This window comes from Rhodnius prolixus, unplaced genomic scaffold, assembly GCF_049639745.1.
Source record: "Rhodnius prolixus isolate KJV_2025 unplaced genomic scaffold, Rpr scaffold_12, whole genome shotgun sequence".
Lineage (NCBI taxonomy): Eukaryota > Metazoa > Arthropoda > Insecta > Hemiptera > Reduviidae > Rhodnius > Rhodnius prolixus.
In genome coordinates this window covers 7778207-7794271 of record NW_027411635.1, presented here as the reverse complement: position 1 = coordinate 7794271, position 16065 = coordinate 7778207, and the positions used below count along the sequence as shown (strand labels likewise).

Sequence of the window (16065 nt, the reverse complement as noted above, 5' to 3'; positions counted from 1 at the left end):
ATACGAGGTGTGGTTATTAAATGACGAGACTGATGCTGCTACAGAAGAACTATGCATGCGCCAAATCTTAACGACCGACAGCTGTGCAGCGTAAAGCCTTCTCTTTCGATTGCAGCGTCTCACGTGTTTGTAGAGAAATCTGTCTGAACGGAACCGTCGTTTGTGTAAGAGGTGTTAGTTTCGTTTTACCGAAAACATGATACTACACATGTAGTAGAGCAACGAATTGTCGTGAAATTTCACATGAAACTGGGTAAAACCGCTACTGAAACTTATCTTTTATTAAAAGAAGTTTATGGTGATGAATGTTAATCACGTGCGCAAGTTTTTTAGTGGTTCAAGCGTTTCCAAGATGGCCGAGAAGACGTCAGAGATGATGACCACCCTGGTCGCCCTTCCCACGTCCAAAACGGATGAAAATATCGATTATAATTAATCAACATTACTACCGTGAGGTGCTTGCTCAACTCCGTGAAAGAGTAAGGAAAAAACGACCCGATTTGTGGAAGAACAAGTCACGGGTTCTCCATCAAGACAACGCGACGGCTCACACTGCATTGTCTGTCAAGACAACGTTTCTAGCCAAGTACAACATCCCAGTTTTAGGCCATCCGCCCTTATTCGCCTGAGACCTGGCCCCCGTGTGACTTTTATCTGTTTCCCAAAGTCAAATTTACATTAAAAGGAACACGATTTCAGTCCGTTGAAGCTGTGAAAGAAAAAGCGGTACGCGTCATGCAGGAGCTCACAGAAAAAGACTTCCAGCACTGTTTCGAACAATGGTAAATTCGCATGGAGCGTTGTAGGGATAGGGGAGTGGTGTATATTGAAGGTGATAATAACTAAATATGTATAAATTTAAAATTAAATGTTCTATAGCAATAGTCTCGTTATTTAATAGCCAAACCTCGTATTTTTTTAGCATGAATGAAGGAGCAATAACAGTTGGAACTGTCTGCAAAATATGTAGTAGGTTTGAGTGATTAGAGACAAATAAATAATCTTAGAGAAATAAGTGAATAGACTATTTCACTTAAGGTTATTACAACACTTCTAGGAGTGTTGTATATCAAGCATCAACTTTCGTGTATACAGCCATCAGGCTGTATAATGAAAGCCAATGCCATTAAATAAAAAAAAAAAAATAACCTACTAGATTTACTAAATTAAAATTCTTCTCTAATATTTTTGCTAAACTATGCACTAGAATAGACTTAAATTATAAGGAATATATATATATATATATGTATATACTTATATAAAAAGTGGGAGGGATTTGGAAGGAGAGAGTGGAAGGGGGTGAGGGAGAAAGAGAATTTTAGTTCAGATACACTGAAAATAAAGTCATTTATTTAAGATTTGATTTATTTTGATAGTGTTTGCATACATTGCTCTATATTTAAAAAATTAGACATACCTGCAACACGAAGACATTTTGGAATTTATGCTTTTCTTGAGTTCTGATTCGTGAGTTGTGATTTTTCTACCCAAAAAATTATGATTAAGAAAAAAAGAAACTGCCGGGCAATTCGCTAATAAGACTGAATATGATAAATTTAATGCAAAGCGTTTATTAGCTGATATCTCCCACTTTATAGAGCTAAACCTCTAGCCTAGTCGAAAAATCCCCACTTTAACGATTAAAAATATTATGATAACTATCAAGCTGTGTGTATATATGTATAAAACGATAATAGCTTGAAAGTATAATAAAATTGTTTTCATATAATAATAGTAACAATTTTAGACCATCTTTTTGATAACCCTTGTCTCATTAGTATTTACAAGTTAGTAACATCAGCTATCAGAAAATTATTTGTCTCATTACTGGTTAAAGATAGGGAGCACAGGAATGTAAGGAACTTCTTACAATTGACTCATTTAACGTGGGGTACGCAAAGAAATTTGCATAGATCGAGTATGCTAATAAATATTAAGTGGGCATAGTACAATAATTAAGTTTATTAAAAATGTTCCTTCGACTAAATATAAAAAAAGAAAAAACACAGACTCATGTTACACTTCTTTTTTGTTTTGTTTTTTAGGTCTAAATTATTTTTTTTTGGTAATATAAACGATCACAAATAAACTAATCACCCAATATAATAAAAGCTACAGTCATATTTCATGATCTACGACAATCTGAGGGCTTTTACGCCCTATTATTAAAAGTAATCACAAATTAAAATTGAATTTTATCGGATGTAATCAATTAAATAAATTTAAAGTAATTAAACTTCTTTTACGACCTAAACAGTTAGCTCTATTTGTTTCTGTAGATCATGGAGCTTAATTACATTGGGCTAAAAAAATGCCTAAATTTTTTTTAGATACCTAGTATATTATTTTACATAACTAGAACTATCACTTATATTTGTATTTTTCCTTAAGGAAAATTCATTTTGGGGGTTTTCGGAACAAGGAGGGGTTAGATCGGTTTACTGACAAAAGAAATATCGCTCAACAATTTATTAATTATCTACACCAACATGAATTTATCGCTCAAATGATTTTTTTTTTTTTAAATCGCTTACACTACTAAAATGGAGCTAAATTTTGAATAGATATGTCACTGAACCAATTTGTGTAGTGTGTGTTTAATACTACTTTAAAGACTGTTACTAACTTGGAATACGGTATCAATTCTCTCAAACTGACACATGGCAATTCACTGAACTTCAAAGCCGGCTGAGCTCACTAACTGAATCTCTATTAAATAAAAAACTCAATTGTTGTTGGAGCATGAAAAGAGTTGGACTAAATACTCCTTAAGAACTTTCACAGATAGTGAATCCGGCCTCAAATATCACACACTAAATGTGTGTAATTGTAGTTCAGAGCAGGGTGAACTCACAAACTAAATCTTCACTAACTTATACACTCAACCGTTTGAGGTGCATTGCTGTATTTATACTAAAACACTCTTTTTCCTCTCTATACAACTACAACACTATTCTCTAACCTCATTATATATATTAATATACTCTCATCTGAAAACTGTGGTCTTCATTCTCTCACACTAAAGTGACCATGAACTGGGTTGGTACTTGACGCGAATTAAGATAAATGATAATTAATAATATGCTTAGCCGTTGATACATTACACGTTGTTATAGAAGACGGGGCAAGAGGCACAATATTCTTTAAGATTACAGTTTCAATGTTTCAAAAACATTTGGTCTCCTTTTCCACGAACTGAGTAATTGTCCACTCCTCAGAACAGGGGTGGCCAACCTTTTTTTGGAAGAGTGCCACTATCTGAACAAAAAAAAAAAAAAAAAAAATCATGCGTGCCACTTCCAAATTTTACAACATACTAAAAAATATAAAAAGGTGAAAAAATGTTATTTGTAGGCTGATTATGGGATTTTTACGGAAACAGCAAATTTTTTTCATTTCAGTCTGAGTAGTGGAGTTTAAAAAATAATTTACTACAATATAATAAACAAAACATAAATATTTTTAAAGGTTCAATCGGTTAGGTTAAGTCCGTGATGGCGAACCTATGACACACATCGACAGAAACCAAATATTATTATATAATTTTAAATAACGCAGCGATTGGTGGAGTTGAATTTGTAGTCTTAGAAGAAATTGCGGTATTTATTGAGAATAAGGATCTAGCAAACTTTCCTTTGATCAAAGATCATAAAGTAGGATATTTAATAAAGCTTTTTTTTCACCTATGGTTGCAACTATAAAAAATTATGAACATTTCTATATGAGACACGGCACCAGAGTTCTTCAACATTTTGACACGCCGAGCTCAAAAAGTTCGCCATCACAGCACTATACACATTACTCAGTTATGGGCTATAGATTCTTGGGTCCTGGATCCATAGGTTGTGATGATATTGAGAGATGAACTTTTTTTGGGGCCATAACTCCCTCTTAAATCGCGCCCCTATATCTCCCTGTGTAAACAACAAAGTAGTATGAAATTTTGTTGTTATACACTATACCCGCGATGGCAAATCTAGGGCACGCGTGTTAGGGAAAACACGCGAACATATTTTGGGTGACACGCATCATCAGAGACAAAAAATTATTTTAAATAATATAGCAATTTGTGGGGTACTTTGAAGAAATTACGGAATTTCTTAACCAGAATATGGTTAAGTTTCTTCAATCAATGGTCACTAAGTGGATTATTTGATAATTTTTTTTTTTTTACCACAGTTGCTAATATCAAAAAATTGTTTATTTCTTTATGTGACACGGCACCAGACTTAGGTTGGAGTAATTAATGTGGCTTTTGAATATGTAGTTTTTTTACCAAGCCAAGTATATTTGGATTAATTCTTGGAGATGCTAACATAATTAGGTGTTTTAGGTGCGTATCAGACAATCTTCAGAGATATTTTGATTTTGTGATATTCATTATAGAAAGCATTTGTTCACAAACATATGTTGAACCAAACCTACAACACCTGACAAAATTGGGTAAATTTGGAAAATTTCTTGTTGGTACATATTAATCTTACGAATTTTGATTAAGTTCCTGAAGACGATATTATTATAACTTCAATTTCTTTAATTTTTAAGTAAATCATCGCGGGCCACTGTTAAAACTACGCCATGCCACACACAGCGTTGGCCAACCCTGCCCCAGAACATCACAACAACATTCTCTTCCACAATTCCTGAAGGACACCTCGTCTGTGAATGTCAAACCAATAACAAATCGTAAAAAAAATTGGATTCTTGGCACCAGCTAATTAATACAATGTTTCGTATTAAGATATGATCAGCGATAATTTGAGCTGCTATTTAAGCTCTACAAATGAAATTTAAAACTTACCATCATGTTCACCAGGTAGGGTAGCTGATTTTACTTCGTTGTCATTCAGTTTGACCAAGCTCACCGGACTAGTTTGAGTTGCTACACATTGACCACGCATAATTAAATTGTTTAACAAATTCGCGATGTTAGATTTATATAATATGAAAAGTAATTGGCATAATCACATGTTACAAGGTGTTTGTAAGTGGAGTTTCTCTTGAATCATTTCTGTAAATACAGTTTGGCCAAACTCTTGTTCACATCGCCTTGATAAATTATCGTAAGGCCAAGCTATATAATTGGCAAACTTTTCTGTTAAATAGCCTGTTATGTTGTTATTCTAGACCAACATAAGAATACTTCAATATTAACTAGTTATATTGTACTCTAATATACAGATCAACAAAAACATTTTTGGGGGCCCCTCCTAAAATAGTTATAAATTGAAATTCTACACTTACCAGTTTTATTTTGATTGTACAATAGATTACAACCATTAATATATCAGCAATTTGTGGTAGATCTCACATCAAACATAGGCTAAGGATAAACGTTTAATAAATATACTAAAATGAAAAATCTGGGGAGTCACATGTTCTTTAAAATTGCTACAATCAATTTTTAACTTTCTCCTAACTTCATATTTTTTCAATCTACGATTTTGGAACATTTGTAACGTTAAACTACAAATTACCCCGACATGAAATTTTGGAAAAAAACAAAATTCGTCCTCAGAATCTCCTAAAAACCTTTCGAATAAAAATGATTGATCAACATGTGTGTGATGTTTATACAAACTTTATGTTTTCAGGTGGCATTAAGAACAAGAAGTGGATTATCACGAACCAAAAGGAGCTGTTAGGCTTGTATTTGATTTAGGTTAAAAGATAGCCTGCAGAGTGGAGTCCAAGTCCATAAGGAGATATTTATTGAAAAACTTCTAAGAAATTACTTGACGGTGTTCTAAACAACTCAAATTATTAAGACCCAAACTAAGGAAAGCTCTAGAATGTGGCTAAAAAAGGCGAGTAGAATCTCCTGTTTTCGGACAGCAGGTTGCACTAAAATCTTTGGCAGATTTTATTTATATTAAGGATTCAATTTAGCGAGGAATCAGCCCAGAACAAAAAACAATTCCGTCTTATTGCAAACGTTTCGGCAAATTTATTGCCTTCTTCTGAGCGTGGCTATGCGGGTTGGTTGAGTTACAAAAAAAAAACATTTTTTCAGAAAACAGAGTTAGGTCTGCAGTGGGTTTTGGTTCCAAGAAGAGTTTCTTCAGATTCACTGAGGTACCCCTTGAGTAGGTGTAGGCACATTCTGGGATATCTGGGGAAGCGATGTTGCTGGCTAGAGGTGCGGCAGTATCCTACCCTTGGTAATGCCAAGTTGAAATGCATGCGCGCTTCTCTTGAGCAATAGCTTTGTAGGGAGCACGTCTAGCACTAAACACAACATTAGGAATCATACTTGGAAAGAGGCTAATACTAAATGTGGTACGGTATAAAACATAACTCAGATATTTAACTAAGGTTACGGTTGCAGTAAATGCGTGTTCTGATGGAAATTAAAGCTGGTGCTTCGTCAGAATAAGTAAATAAAGTAAAACCCGTACTCATTAGTGCCACACTAGCCTTGAACTAGCTTTGTAGGACAAGATGACCAATATACCTGACTTGATGGGTATGCAGTATGTAGGGGACTACTACAATACCTGCATGGAGCAAAAAAAGAGGTTAGACATAATTTTCTGCTGTAGTAGTAACCTAATACAGAAAATATAAGTTTTACGTTTGTACTACAATTCAAAACATCACAAACATATAGATGCGATTAAAACAAATGAATAAGAATCGTTGCAGGCTCTTCTCTTTTACTCTCCTTTTGTTTACCTTTGTGAAAGGCTGTATGAACTGCCCAGAAAATTCCAAACTTCTTATGCCTTATTTGGAATATCTAATAAGAGCGTTGCTAGGAAGGACGCACAAGTTACCAGGGCGTTGCTACCTACCGACTGCACTCTCTCTTTAGAACTTCATTCAAAAAAGCCAGGCCAAAAAATTCAAAAAGAGTTCTGGATGGCGTGATTTGCTCTAGAGTGTAGTTATCCCTAATTAATGATTTCTTACTCTACTTTAGGCTTTCCTGAGGATGCCTGGAGCGTTACCAGGTGTTAGGGCAGATTTACCTAACCAAGAATCTTGTGAATCATTAAAGAGAAGTATTGAGTTGACACGATAAAATGGTTATTTGTAATATCCGGCTACTTCTTTCACTACAACTTATCTACAGATCACCATGTTTTTTAAGCCGCAATAAAGAATGCCTCTATAGCATGAAAAAACTAAATAAACGATTAAATAGATCAAAAATGTTTTACAGATTAGGGTAAAATAACTTGTGGTTTGAAATAAACATTTTCTAAAGACTAATATAATATTTATTTAAAATTATCATGCTGACAGTTTTTGTATATTTATTGGTCAATTAGTTTATTGGAGTTATTTAACAGGATGAATAAATAACGGCCAGTTTCAGTCATGATATATTTTTATCAAGCCGAGTTTTCGACCTTTGGACTAGGTCATCATCATTTTATAATTTACAATGTAATATTTTACATCACTAAAGGGTTGGTGTATCATCTGTCCATGAACAGATAAGAAAGAAGACACACCAACCCTTTAATGATGTAAAATATTACATTGTAAATTATTAAATGAAGATGACCTAGTACAAAGGTCGAAAACTCGGCTTGATAAAAATATATCATGACTGAAACTGGCAGTTATTTTTTCATTAAAAATATGAATCATTTACCAAATATAAAGAACAGGAATTATTTTATTTAATTCCAATTATTCTATTGATTTAAAATCTATATTTATCATGACTTGATTATTCATAATGTTAGTTAAGCTTTTCTATGTACACATCGCCTTTAAATTGTTTGAACTGCTCGTACTCCTCAGTTATGTACCACCATACAATACGTGATTCTAAATATTTGATTAACAACTGTGGCATGTATGCCTTTGCTATATGGTGAGGGCAAATCTGCCTCCCAATAATTCTCTGGTTCCGTTGCCTAGAAAACAAAAAAACAAAACTCACACAAACTCAGAGTAAAAATAAATTATAACTTGAAATAGGTCGTAATTTTCTAAGGTGTAAATAATCAGCGTTGTTTTAATTTAGTTACCGAATCGTATATTGTAGTTCACAAACTATATTTATCAACATCAGCTGTGTAATATATCAAAATATTATATAAAATACATAAAATATAGTATGTATATAGTGTAGTTCCTTTCTATAGTTTGGACATTAACGTTCGCGATTTTTTGTGCGTTATGAAAAATCAGCGGAGTCCCACTATTTTCATAACCTTCAGTACTTTGTGCGGTCATTTAAAGAAACGTTAACTAGAACATTTTTTGTATTAACTTAAATGACTATTTGTGGGTAAATAAACAATATTTTTGGACTGTATTAGTGGTAAAATGACAATTTTTAAGATCTACAGCACATAAAGTAGCGTTTAAAATACTCAAAAGTAACAACTTTGGGACTGTTTTCAAGGAAATCTAAAAAAACTGAATAACTTTTTTTGGCAGTCAATCCATTTTCTTCAAATTCTATCAATTTTCTTCGGAATTAGGGAGGCAAATTGGACTCTTTATTAAAGTTAGTTAAAAGTTTAAAAGTTAACTGGTTTGGGAGCATCATAGTTGGCGTAGTTCAATGAGCAGCTAGCTCTTTTTTTAGTGCTAGTCGTACTTACTCTTAATTTTACTTTTTTAATTGGCGCACCAAGGCAATAGCCCTACCAAAGGGGCTAATGTTCAATCACTGTAACCAGTTGTTGCCTCTTGCTAATCTATTCAACAATTTCACTGCTATTGGTAAGAATCGTTACCCTTTACGCCTTCGAGGGTGATAAAATAAACTCATCTCCTTTGACTACGCCTGATCGGTGGTATGACGTAAAGTATGTCAGAATAATAATAGTCATTAATTTACATATTCTAGTATAATACACTTTAGTGATTAATATAAATTATATTAAATAAAGTCTGATTAAACTTTTATTTTTCCCCAAGTTACGAATAAAAATTTGGTAAACGACTTTCTGTTAATACAATTCATAAAGTTCTGTCATATAAATTTTCTTTTAATTCTAATTTCACTAACATTTTTAATTTTTACCTAACGTTATACAGTTTAAAATACCGTACATCATACTGAAATGATATGTTTATAGAGAAGCGTACCTCTAAGCATTGTCCTAAAATGAAGTTCTGTGGGATATCATGGATTATAAAAATATTTCGTTTTGTGCTGTTCATTACCAGCGGATATCCATCCAAAATTAGTAATGATTTGTTTATCAGAAGAAAAATATTGTATGGTTTGAGTAATTCAAATTCCATTCTCCTCATGCCGACTTAACGCTATTCCATTAACATTTTATTTCGCTCCTAGGCACGTATTCTTCGTACGAAAAAATTTAAATAACTTCTACTAATTTTGAATACAATGTGTTTAATTGAAAATCCGTAAAAATGGAATTATGCCACTAGTAGCATCTAGGTTCCATAGTCAGACACAATATTATTAAGGCGCATAAAACGTAATCAACTTACCAAACCACATGATAGTGAGCCTCCTCATTCACTAGCCAGGCACCTATAATAACAAAAGGTGTAGCTGCACCTCTTTTATTCATCTAGAAAACAACCAAAAATTTTACATATGTAGCTGAGGTATATTTATCATTTATTATCAGTAAATTTGGTCATACGTTTTTTGAGCGAAAATATTTATGCTATTGATTTGAAAAGTGAGCGTTACCAACTAAATGTGTTTGTTTTAATAAATCACACTAATCAATCGAATGTCGACATAGTAAAAATAAATACTTTGTTGAATAAATAAATTGTGGTATAAATAAACACGTCTGAGTCGAGAAAAAAAGAGTTAAAATTTTAGAATAAATGATACACATAAAAACATTAGTGCACGGGCCGCCAAACGTTTTTGTTCATCGACTCCTAAAAGATTGCTAATTCCCTTATCGACCCTCTCTCTATAAAAAATTAAAAAAAAAAAAGTGTTTTTTTAAATGATTGATTTTATTTTGACAAAACCAAAAAATTTTACATGAATAAATGAGAAGGATGTGCTTGTTGACGCTTGGCAAGATTAGCAATGTTAGGTTCGAAATTTGTTGGTTTCAGTCTTAAATCGCCTCGAAACTTCCCCATTCGCTTTATTTCTCTGCTTTGTTAAAATAGAATTAACATGACTAAAGCATTTCGGATGGGCAATCAGAAATACAGCCAAATATATTCTGTTCAATCAACTGGGGCATTCTTCGCGTCCCAATCAATAGCCCTGGATTTTGTCGCACACTGTACTCTTTACGGGACTTCTTAGAGAATGCATCTGCCATGAATCCCTTTTCTGCGCTGACCAACTTGCTAAGAGTGACACCGATAGTTTCAAACCGTCTTTTCTGGTCTACAAATTATCCCCTTCCTAACCTTCTAAGCTACTACATGGACAGAACGCGTTGACCCTCGCTATCCATACTTGTAAACTTCCTCACTTCTTCCACATTATCGGAGATTCGTGTTTCACATTGTGGTGGACTGTGATTTCTGTCTAAAAAAACTAGAAAAGTATAACAATACCAACAATAGTTACATTATTACCTTCAAAAACAAAAAAAAAGTTAAGGCGAACGATAAACATATTAATAGCAAGAAATAGGGAAGGGATTAGCTATGCGGTTAGCGTACTGGACTCCCACGCGGAGGTCCCGGGTTCGAATCCAGCTGCTGACCCTTAGATTTTCTCTTCCTAGGAGCTTCTTACACCTCACTGTCCGGTGATGGACAGTGTTGTCTGTAACGAGAGAACACTGCCGGAGGCCGGCAGTGCACTGAAAAAAGCTCCGGGCGCCAATAACCTAAGATGTTGACGCGCCTTAAATCATTAAAAAAAAAAAAAAAAAGCAAGAAATATACAAGTTTGTGATGATTCATGAGTTGTGAAAAGACAATGTATTGAAGATTCTCAAACTGAAGTAATGAATTGTGGAATGCAGTTATCGGAAAACGGAAGAGAATTTCACATTATATTGTATATAAAAAAGGTATTTAGTATCAAATTTTGTGAGAGGGAGTTGAGACACATTCACAGTTTGTGACAACCCTTTTTAGCTGGAAACATAGTGGAGCGGCGAGCAAAGCGGCGATGATAGTTGCTTCAGATCAAAGAGACGGACGAGCAGCGAGCAGAGAGTTGCATGCACATAGTGACGAGGTTAGTCGCGTTTCTTCTTTCGACGAGACATGATGGAGGAATTATTTCTATACGAAAATTCTTCCTTGAAAATTTGGCATTTACAGCAGCTTAGAAGCAGGCAGCTGCAGTGTTCATGATATAAACAGGACCAGACATGAACATGATGAATTCCATCACTAGTACTAGTAACTTCGGGAGCATCCTGGCAAGTTTCATTCGTATTTTCGAATGTCTATTTCAACATTTAATTACATACTAACCAGAGTTGAAGGCATGTTAATCAAGAAAAGGACGAATTTCAATGTTAACCCCATTAATCCTGTCCCATTCCTTATCCAACACAAATCGATTGTGATGTAGAAGATCCTTTTGATCCCACAGAGGTTTATTTACTTGTGTTTGTTTTTGCCACTTTGCTCGCCGCTCCACTATGTTTCCAGCCTTAGGCACAAGTTAACATATGGGACCGCGCATAGTGGGGAGCAAAGCGAAGATAGAGCAACGCTACCAAGAGAGAGTAGAGCAACACGTTGAGACATGTTCTATTTCTTCGCACTCAATTTTCAAGGTTAAAATGGATATTGCTGCATTTATTGGTGTAGTTTTTTTGTAAATAAACCTCTGTGGGATCAAAAGGATCTTCTACATCACAACCGATTCGTGTTGGATAAGAAATGGGACAGGATTAATGGGGTTAACATTGAAATTCGTCCTTTTCTTGATTAACATGCCTTCAACTCTGGCTAGTATGTAATTAAATGTTGAAATAGACGTTCGAAAATATGAATGAAACTTGCTAGGATGCTCCCGAAGTTGTTAATTTACTAGTGGTGGAATTCACCATTTTCATGTCTAGTCCTGATTATATCATAAACACTGCAGCTCCTGCTTCTAACCAGCTATAAATACCAAAAACTATGTGCACGAAACTCTTTGCTCGCTGCTCGTCCGTCTCTTTGATTTGAAGCAGCTATCATTGCCGCTTTGCTTGCCGCTCCACTATGTTTCCAGCCTTAGGAAAATGTTTAAGACAAGAACTACTTACATTTTTCATTAAGTATGAAGATTCATTATCCGAGAAAATATAGTCTTCTGGTTTGAATTCTTCATCTACGCTTGAAGTTGCATTTACTTGCTCCGCTATAAAAAAAATACATTAATTTAAACATGGAGTCTTTTTAAATTTTACAGATGCATAATTAACTAAATACAAGTCCTTTCCTGAGTTACTCATCACTGTAATCTAGGCAGAGGAAAATTTCTCTGATAATTGATTTTTGGTAGACGAAACTAAACGTGCGAAGAAGAACTATGGTCAATTTGTTTCTTTTTAAAAAAAGAATCCTTTACCACTTCGGACTTTTCTTCAATAAAGAAAACACCCTAGGGTATATTTCTAACGCTGTTTTCAGTAAAATTTGTGGTAATTATTGAAGAGACAATTAGATTGAGGTAAGAGAAATATAATTACTTACAAGACATGTTTTTTATTTTGAGGTTAGTTCAAGCCAAAAGATATAGTAAATTCTGAAAAAGAAAACAAAATAGATTAATTTTTTACTGGAACTTAATTTTTTTTTTTTTACATATTTTTTGTAACTAAGAAACTAGTTTGCCATGGTTTTGGACTAACTATTGTTACTTTACTTTGAATCTTTTTTTTTTTTCAAAAAGCGATGATTTTACGCAGAGACAGCTAAGATAAAAAAAAATCGCGTTACTTAGATAAACTTAGGCAATATTAAAAATTATTAAACTTTTAGCCATATTTCAAATTATAAAAGATACTTTATCATTACAAATTATCGGATGAAAAAGTAATGGAGGTTAAAGCTGGATATTTCTATATTTCTGATTTATTTTTTTTTTTTTACACACTTCGTAACACAAGTACTAATCAAAATATAGCAACTCAAAAAATGTTTTAAATAATAATATACAATATGTTAAAATAAACAATTTAACTTACTTGTATTATTTATCTAAGATTTCGCACTTAAAAAATATTACGAAAAGCTTAGACGGAATCCTCTAAATAATAATATAAGGCAGGGAAAGCGAAGTCCAGTAGTAACTTGATCACAAGTCAAAAATTTTGTAATATTTTATACTTTCAACTTTATTTCTTTAAATTTTAAACTAGTTATCAGAAATATAATAAAATAATAATTAAATTAATTTTTGAAATTTATACCAAACAAAACTTAGAAATGAAAAAAATGTGGAGGCCCCTCCAAAAAAAAAATTAAATTAGATTATTAGTTAAAATAGAGGAAATATTTATAAGCACATTAAGCAGATATTAATTTATACCATTTTGAGATTTTGTTTAATACAGAAATAAATAACGCCTTCTGCTGTACTATAGACAGAGAAAAAGGCTAAATAGAAGTCCATCTGATTCATAACCCTTGATACAGACTAATGAGCGTACATATTTGAATCTTTTCTATTTTTATCAACAAAAACATTGCACATATTATTATTACATATTTCTATTTAGTAATTTCTGTAAAAAAAAGTTTTAAAATAGAATTTAATTAATAATATCATTACAGAAAGCATGTTTAAATGGACTTCATTTGATGTAACCATTTCATCGTGTAATACCAAATGTAATTCTCTGCTTAGTGGAGTATTTCGAAACATTGAACTGTAAGATGTAGCAAATCTGAGTAGCCTAAATTGTAGGGGTTTACAAAACGTTATGTTAGTGAGAATTAAATACAGGAATAAGATAAGGTGCCAGTCCAAGTAAGCAATTTGCTTTGACCAGAGACTTTTTCATCAGAATGAGAAACAATTTGATGATTTACTTTCACTTACTGCCGAGTATTGTGGTTCTTTGAGTCAGAAAAAGTGGTTTCTCGAAAAACCGTCCATCTATTATGGGATCCACTATCCCAACAATGAATATAAAAAAAAATAATTAGAAACTACGTCACCAATGTTTTAAACTAACTATTGCAACTTATCTTTGAACATTTATTCATAGTAACAATGATTTTACGAATAGTTCGTGAATTAAAAATAATAATAATAAAATGCTTTACTTAGATGAACCTAATTAATAACAGAAACTATTAAGCATTTAGCAAACTTGATGAAGTGTAAAAGAAACTTGATTATTATAGCTGTCGTATTAAAATGTAGGTGGTAGTAGACTTATTTTTTTAACAGATTATTTTTAATTTATTTTTCAAACTTCGTAACATAAAATTGAATCTACTCAAAATAAAGTAACTCAAAAATATTTTGAGCAATTACTATATGAATTAAAACAGTTGAACTTACTTCTATGTGTTAAAGTTTGGCACTTGTTAATCCACTCGAAAATAGCTTTGATTGTAAAGAAGATGGCGGTGACGCGATGTGGTAGTCCAGTAGTTACTAGATCTAAACTCAAAAATTTTGCGAAACATTGTAATTTAAAATTTATTTAACTAAAATTGAACGTGTTTATTATAAATTTAAAAAAAACAATAGTTTAATTAGTTTTGTAAATTTAAACTGACAAAAACTTGCTCCATAAATTAGACAAAGAATCGACAATTTTCTTCTATAACGCAATCTTTAAATCTGTAGGCTTGAAAATAAATGATCAGTACTTATTCAAAGCTAAGAAAATTCTTCAATTAACTTATCTCGAAGTTCTTTTTTAAGAGTAATCAATTAAAAAAAAAAAAAAAAAAATAATAATAATAATAATAAAATGCTTTACTTAGATGAACCTAATTAATAACAGAAACTATTAAGCATTTAGCAAACTTCTAAAGTGTAAAAGAAACTTGATTATTATAGCTGTCGTATTAAAATGTAGGTGGTAGTAGACTTATTTTTTTAACAGATTATTTTTAATTTATTTTTCAAACTTCGTAACATAAAATTGAATCTACTCAAATAAAGTAACTCAAAAATATTTTGAGCAATTACTATATGAATTAAAACAGTTGAACTTACTTCTATGCGTTAAAGTTTGGCACTTGTTAATCCACTCGAAAATAGTTTTGATTGTAAAGAAGATGGCGGTGACGCGATGTGGTAGTCCAGTAGTTACTAGATCTAAACTCAAAAATTTTGCGAAACGTTGTAATTTAAAATTTATTTAACTAAAATTGAACGTGTTTATTATAAATTTAAAAAAAACAATAGTTTTGTAAATTTAAACTGACAAAAACTTGCTCCATAAATTAGACAAAGAATCGACAATTTTCTTCTATAACGCAATCTTTAAATCTGTAGGCTTGAAAATAAATGATCAGTACTTATTCAAAGCTAAGAAAATTCTTCAATTAACTTATCTCAAAGTTCTGTTTTAAGAGTAATCAATTAATAATAATAAAATGCTTTACTTAGATGAACCTAATCAATAACAGAAACTATTAAGCATTTAGCAAACTTTTAAAGTGTAAAAGAAACTTGATTATTATAAGCTGCCATAAAAGTAGGTGACAAAGTCAGAAAACGTGGAAATCTAAATCAACTGTAAGCCAATTCGGGGGTTTTCCGTTGTATTTCACTTTTCATTTTCCAAATGAAGGCTACCCTTTATGTATATTTTAGCCCTGGCCATAAAAGTGGATGACAAAGACAGAAAAAGTAGAAATCTAGACAATGGTTGTCAAACTCATTTAAAAAATCGAGCAATTAGAGTTGAGTCCCGAGATCGAGGAAGCCATTGGATGGGACAATGAGGCCCTAAGCACTTTTCATGGAAATTTCTGTCCAGTTAACCTCGAATAACTCTCGCATTATGTGTCGGGCAACCATTCTGTTGGAAATACATATCTAGCCGACGTTGTAGATGAACATCTTCAAGCAGAACTGGCAAAATGTCTCTAAAAAAAAGTTAGATACCTTGCACCAGTTAAGTTCTCTCTGTAGAAGTATGGGCCGATTAGTTGATTTCCTAAAACTCCACACCAAACGTTTGTAGAAAAATCAACCTGAACGTCGAATAACTCTAGCCT

The 16065-nt window shown here is 32.6% G+C and overlaps 2 protein-coding genes across 4 annotated transcripts in view; both read right to left on the bottom strand.

Moving 5' to 3' along the window:
- Positions 1–5023, bottom strand: part of AMPdeam (AMP deaminase) — a 32045-nt gene extending 27022 nt beyond the window's left edge. The window contains exons 1-2 of one of the 2 annotated variants that reach the window (XM_074143506.1): positions 4802–4962; positions 1418–3258 (exon numbers count right to left, since the gene is read on the bottom strand). Coding sequence is in view for 1 of the 2 variants with exons in the window: in XM_074143500.1 (XP_073999601.1) it covers positions 4802–4901 (100 nt within the window). In the remaining variant the exon portion in view is untranslated. Of the gene's footprint in view, positions 1–1417; positions 3259–4801 lie in introns of both variants that reach the window. The other variant, XM_074143500.1, reaches the window with a different exon arrangement.
- A 2196-nt stretch (positions 5024–7219) lies between these two features.
- LOC141461797 (uncharacterized) lies at positions 7220–15157 on the bottom strand. 2 transcript variants are annotated; one of them, XM_074143136.1, is made up of 6 exons: positions 15056–15157; positions 14390–14491; positions 12571–12622; positions 12141–12235; positions 9430–9512; positions 7221–7871 (listed from the first exon to the last, which is right to left on the bottom strand). In XM_074143136.1, the coding sequence occupies exons 3-6, from the start codon at positions 12575–12577 to the stop codon at positions 7694–7696; spliced, it is 363 nt and encodes a 120-aa protein (XP_073999237.1). In that variant the 5' UTR covers positions 12578–12622; positions 14390–14491; positions 15056–15157; the 3' UTR covers positions 7221–7693. The 2 variants fall into 2 exon arrangements, with proteins under 2 accessions (XP_073999239.1, XP_073999237.1); XM_074143138.1 differs by lacking the exons at positions 14390–14491; positions 15056–15157 and adding an exon at positions 13065–13161 and having other exon boundaries at positions 7220–7871.
- Positions 15158–16065: the final 908 nt, after the last annotated feature.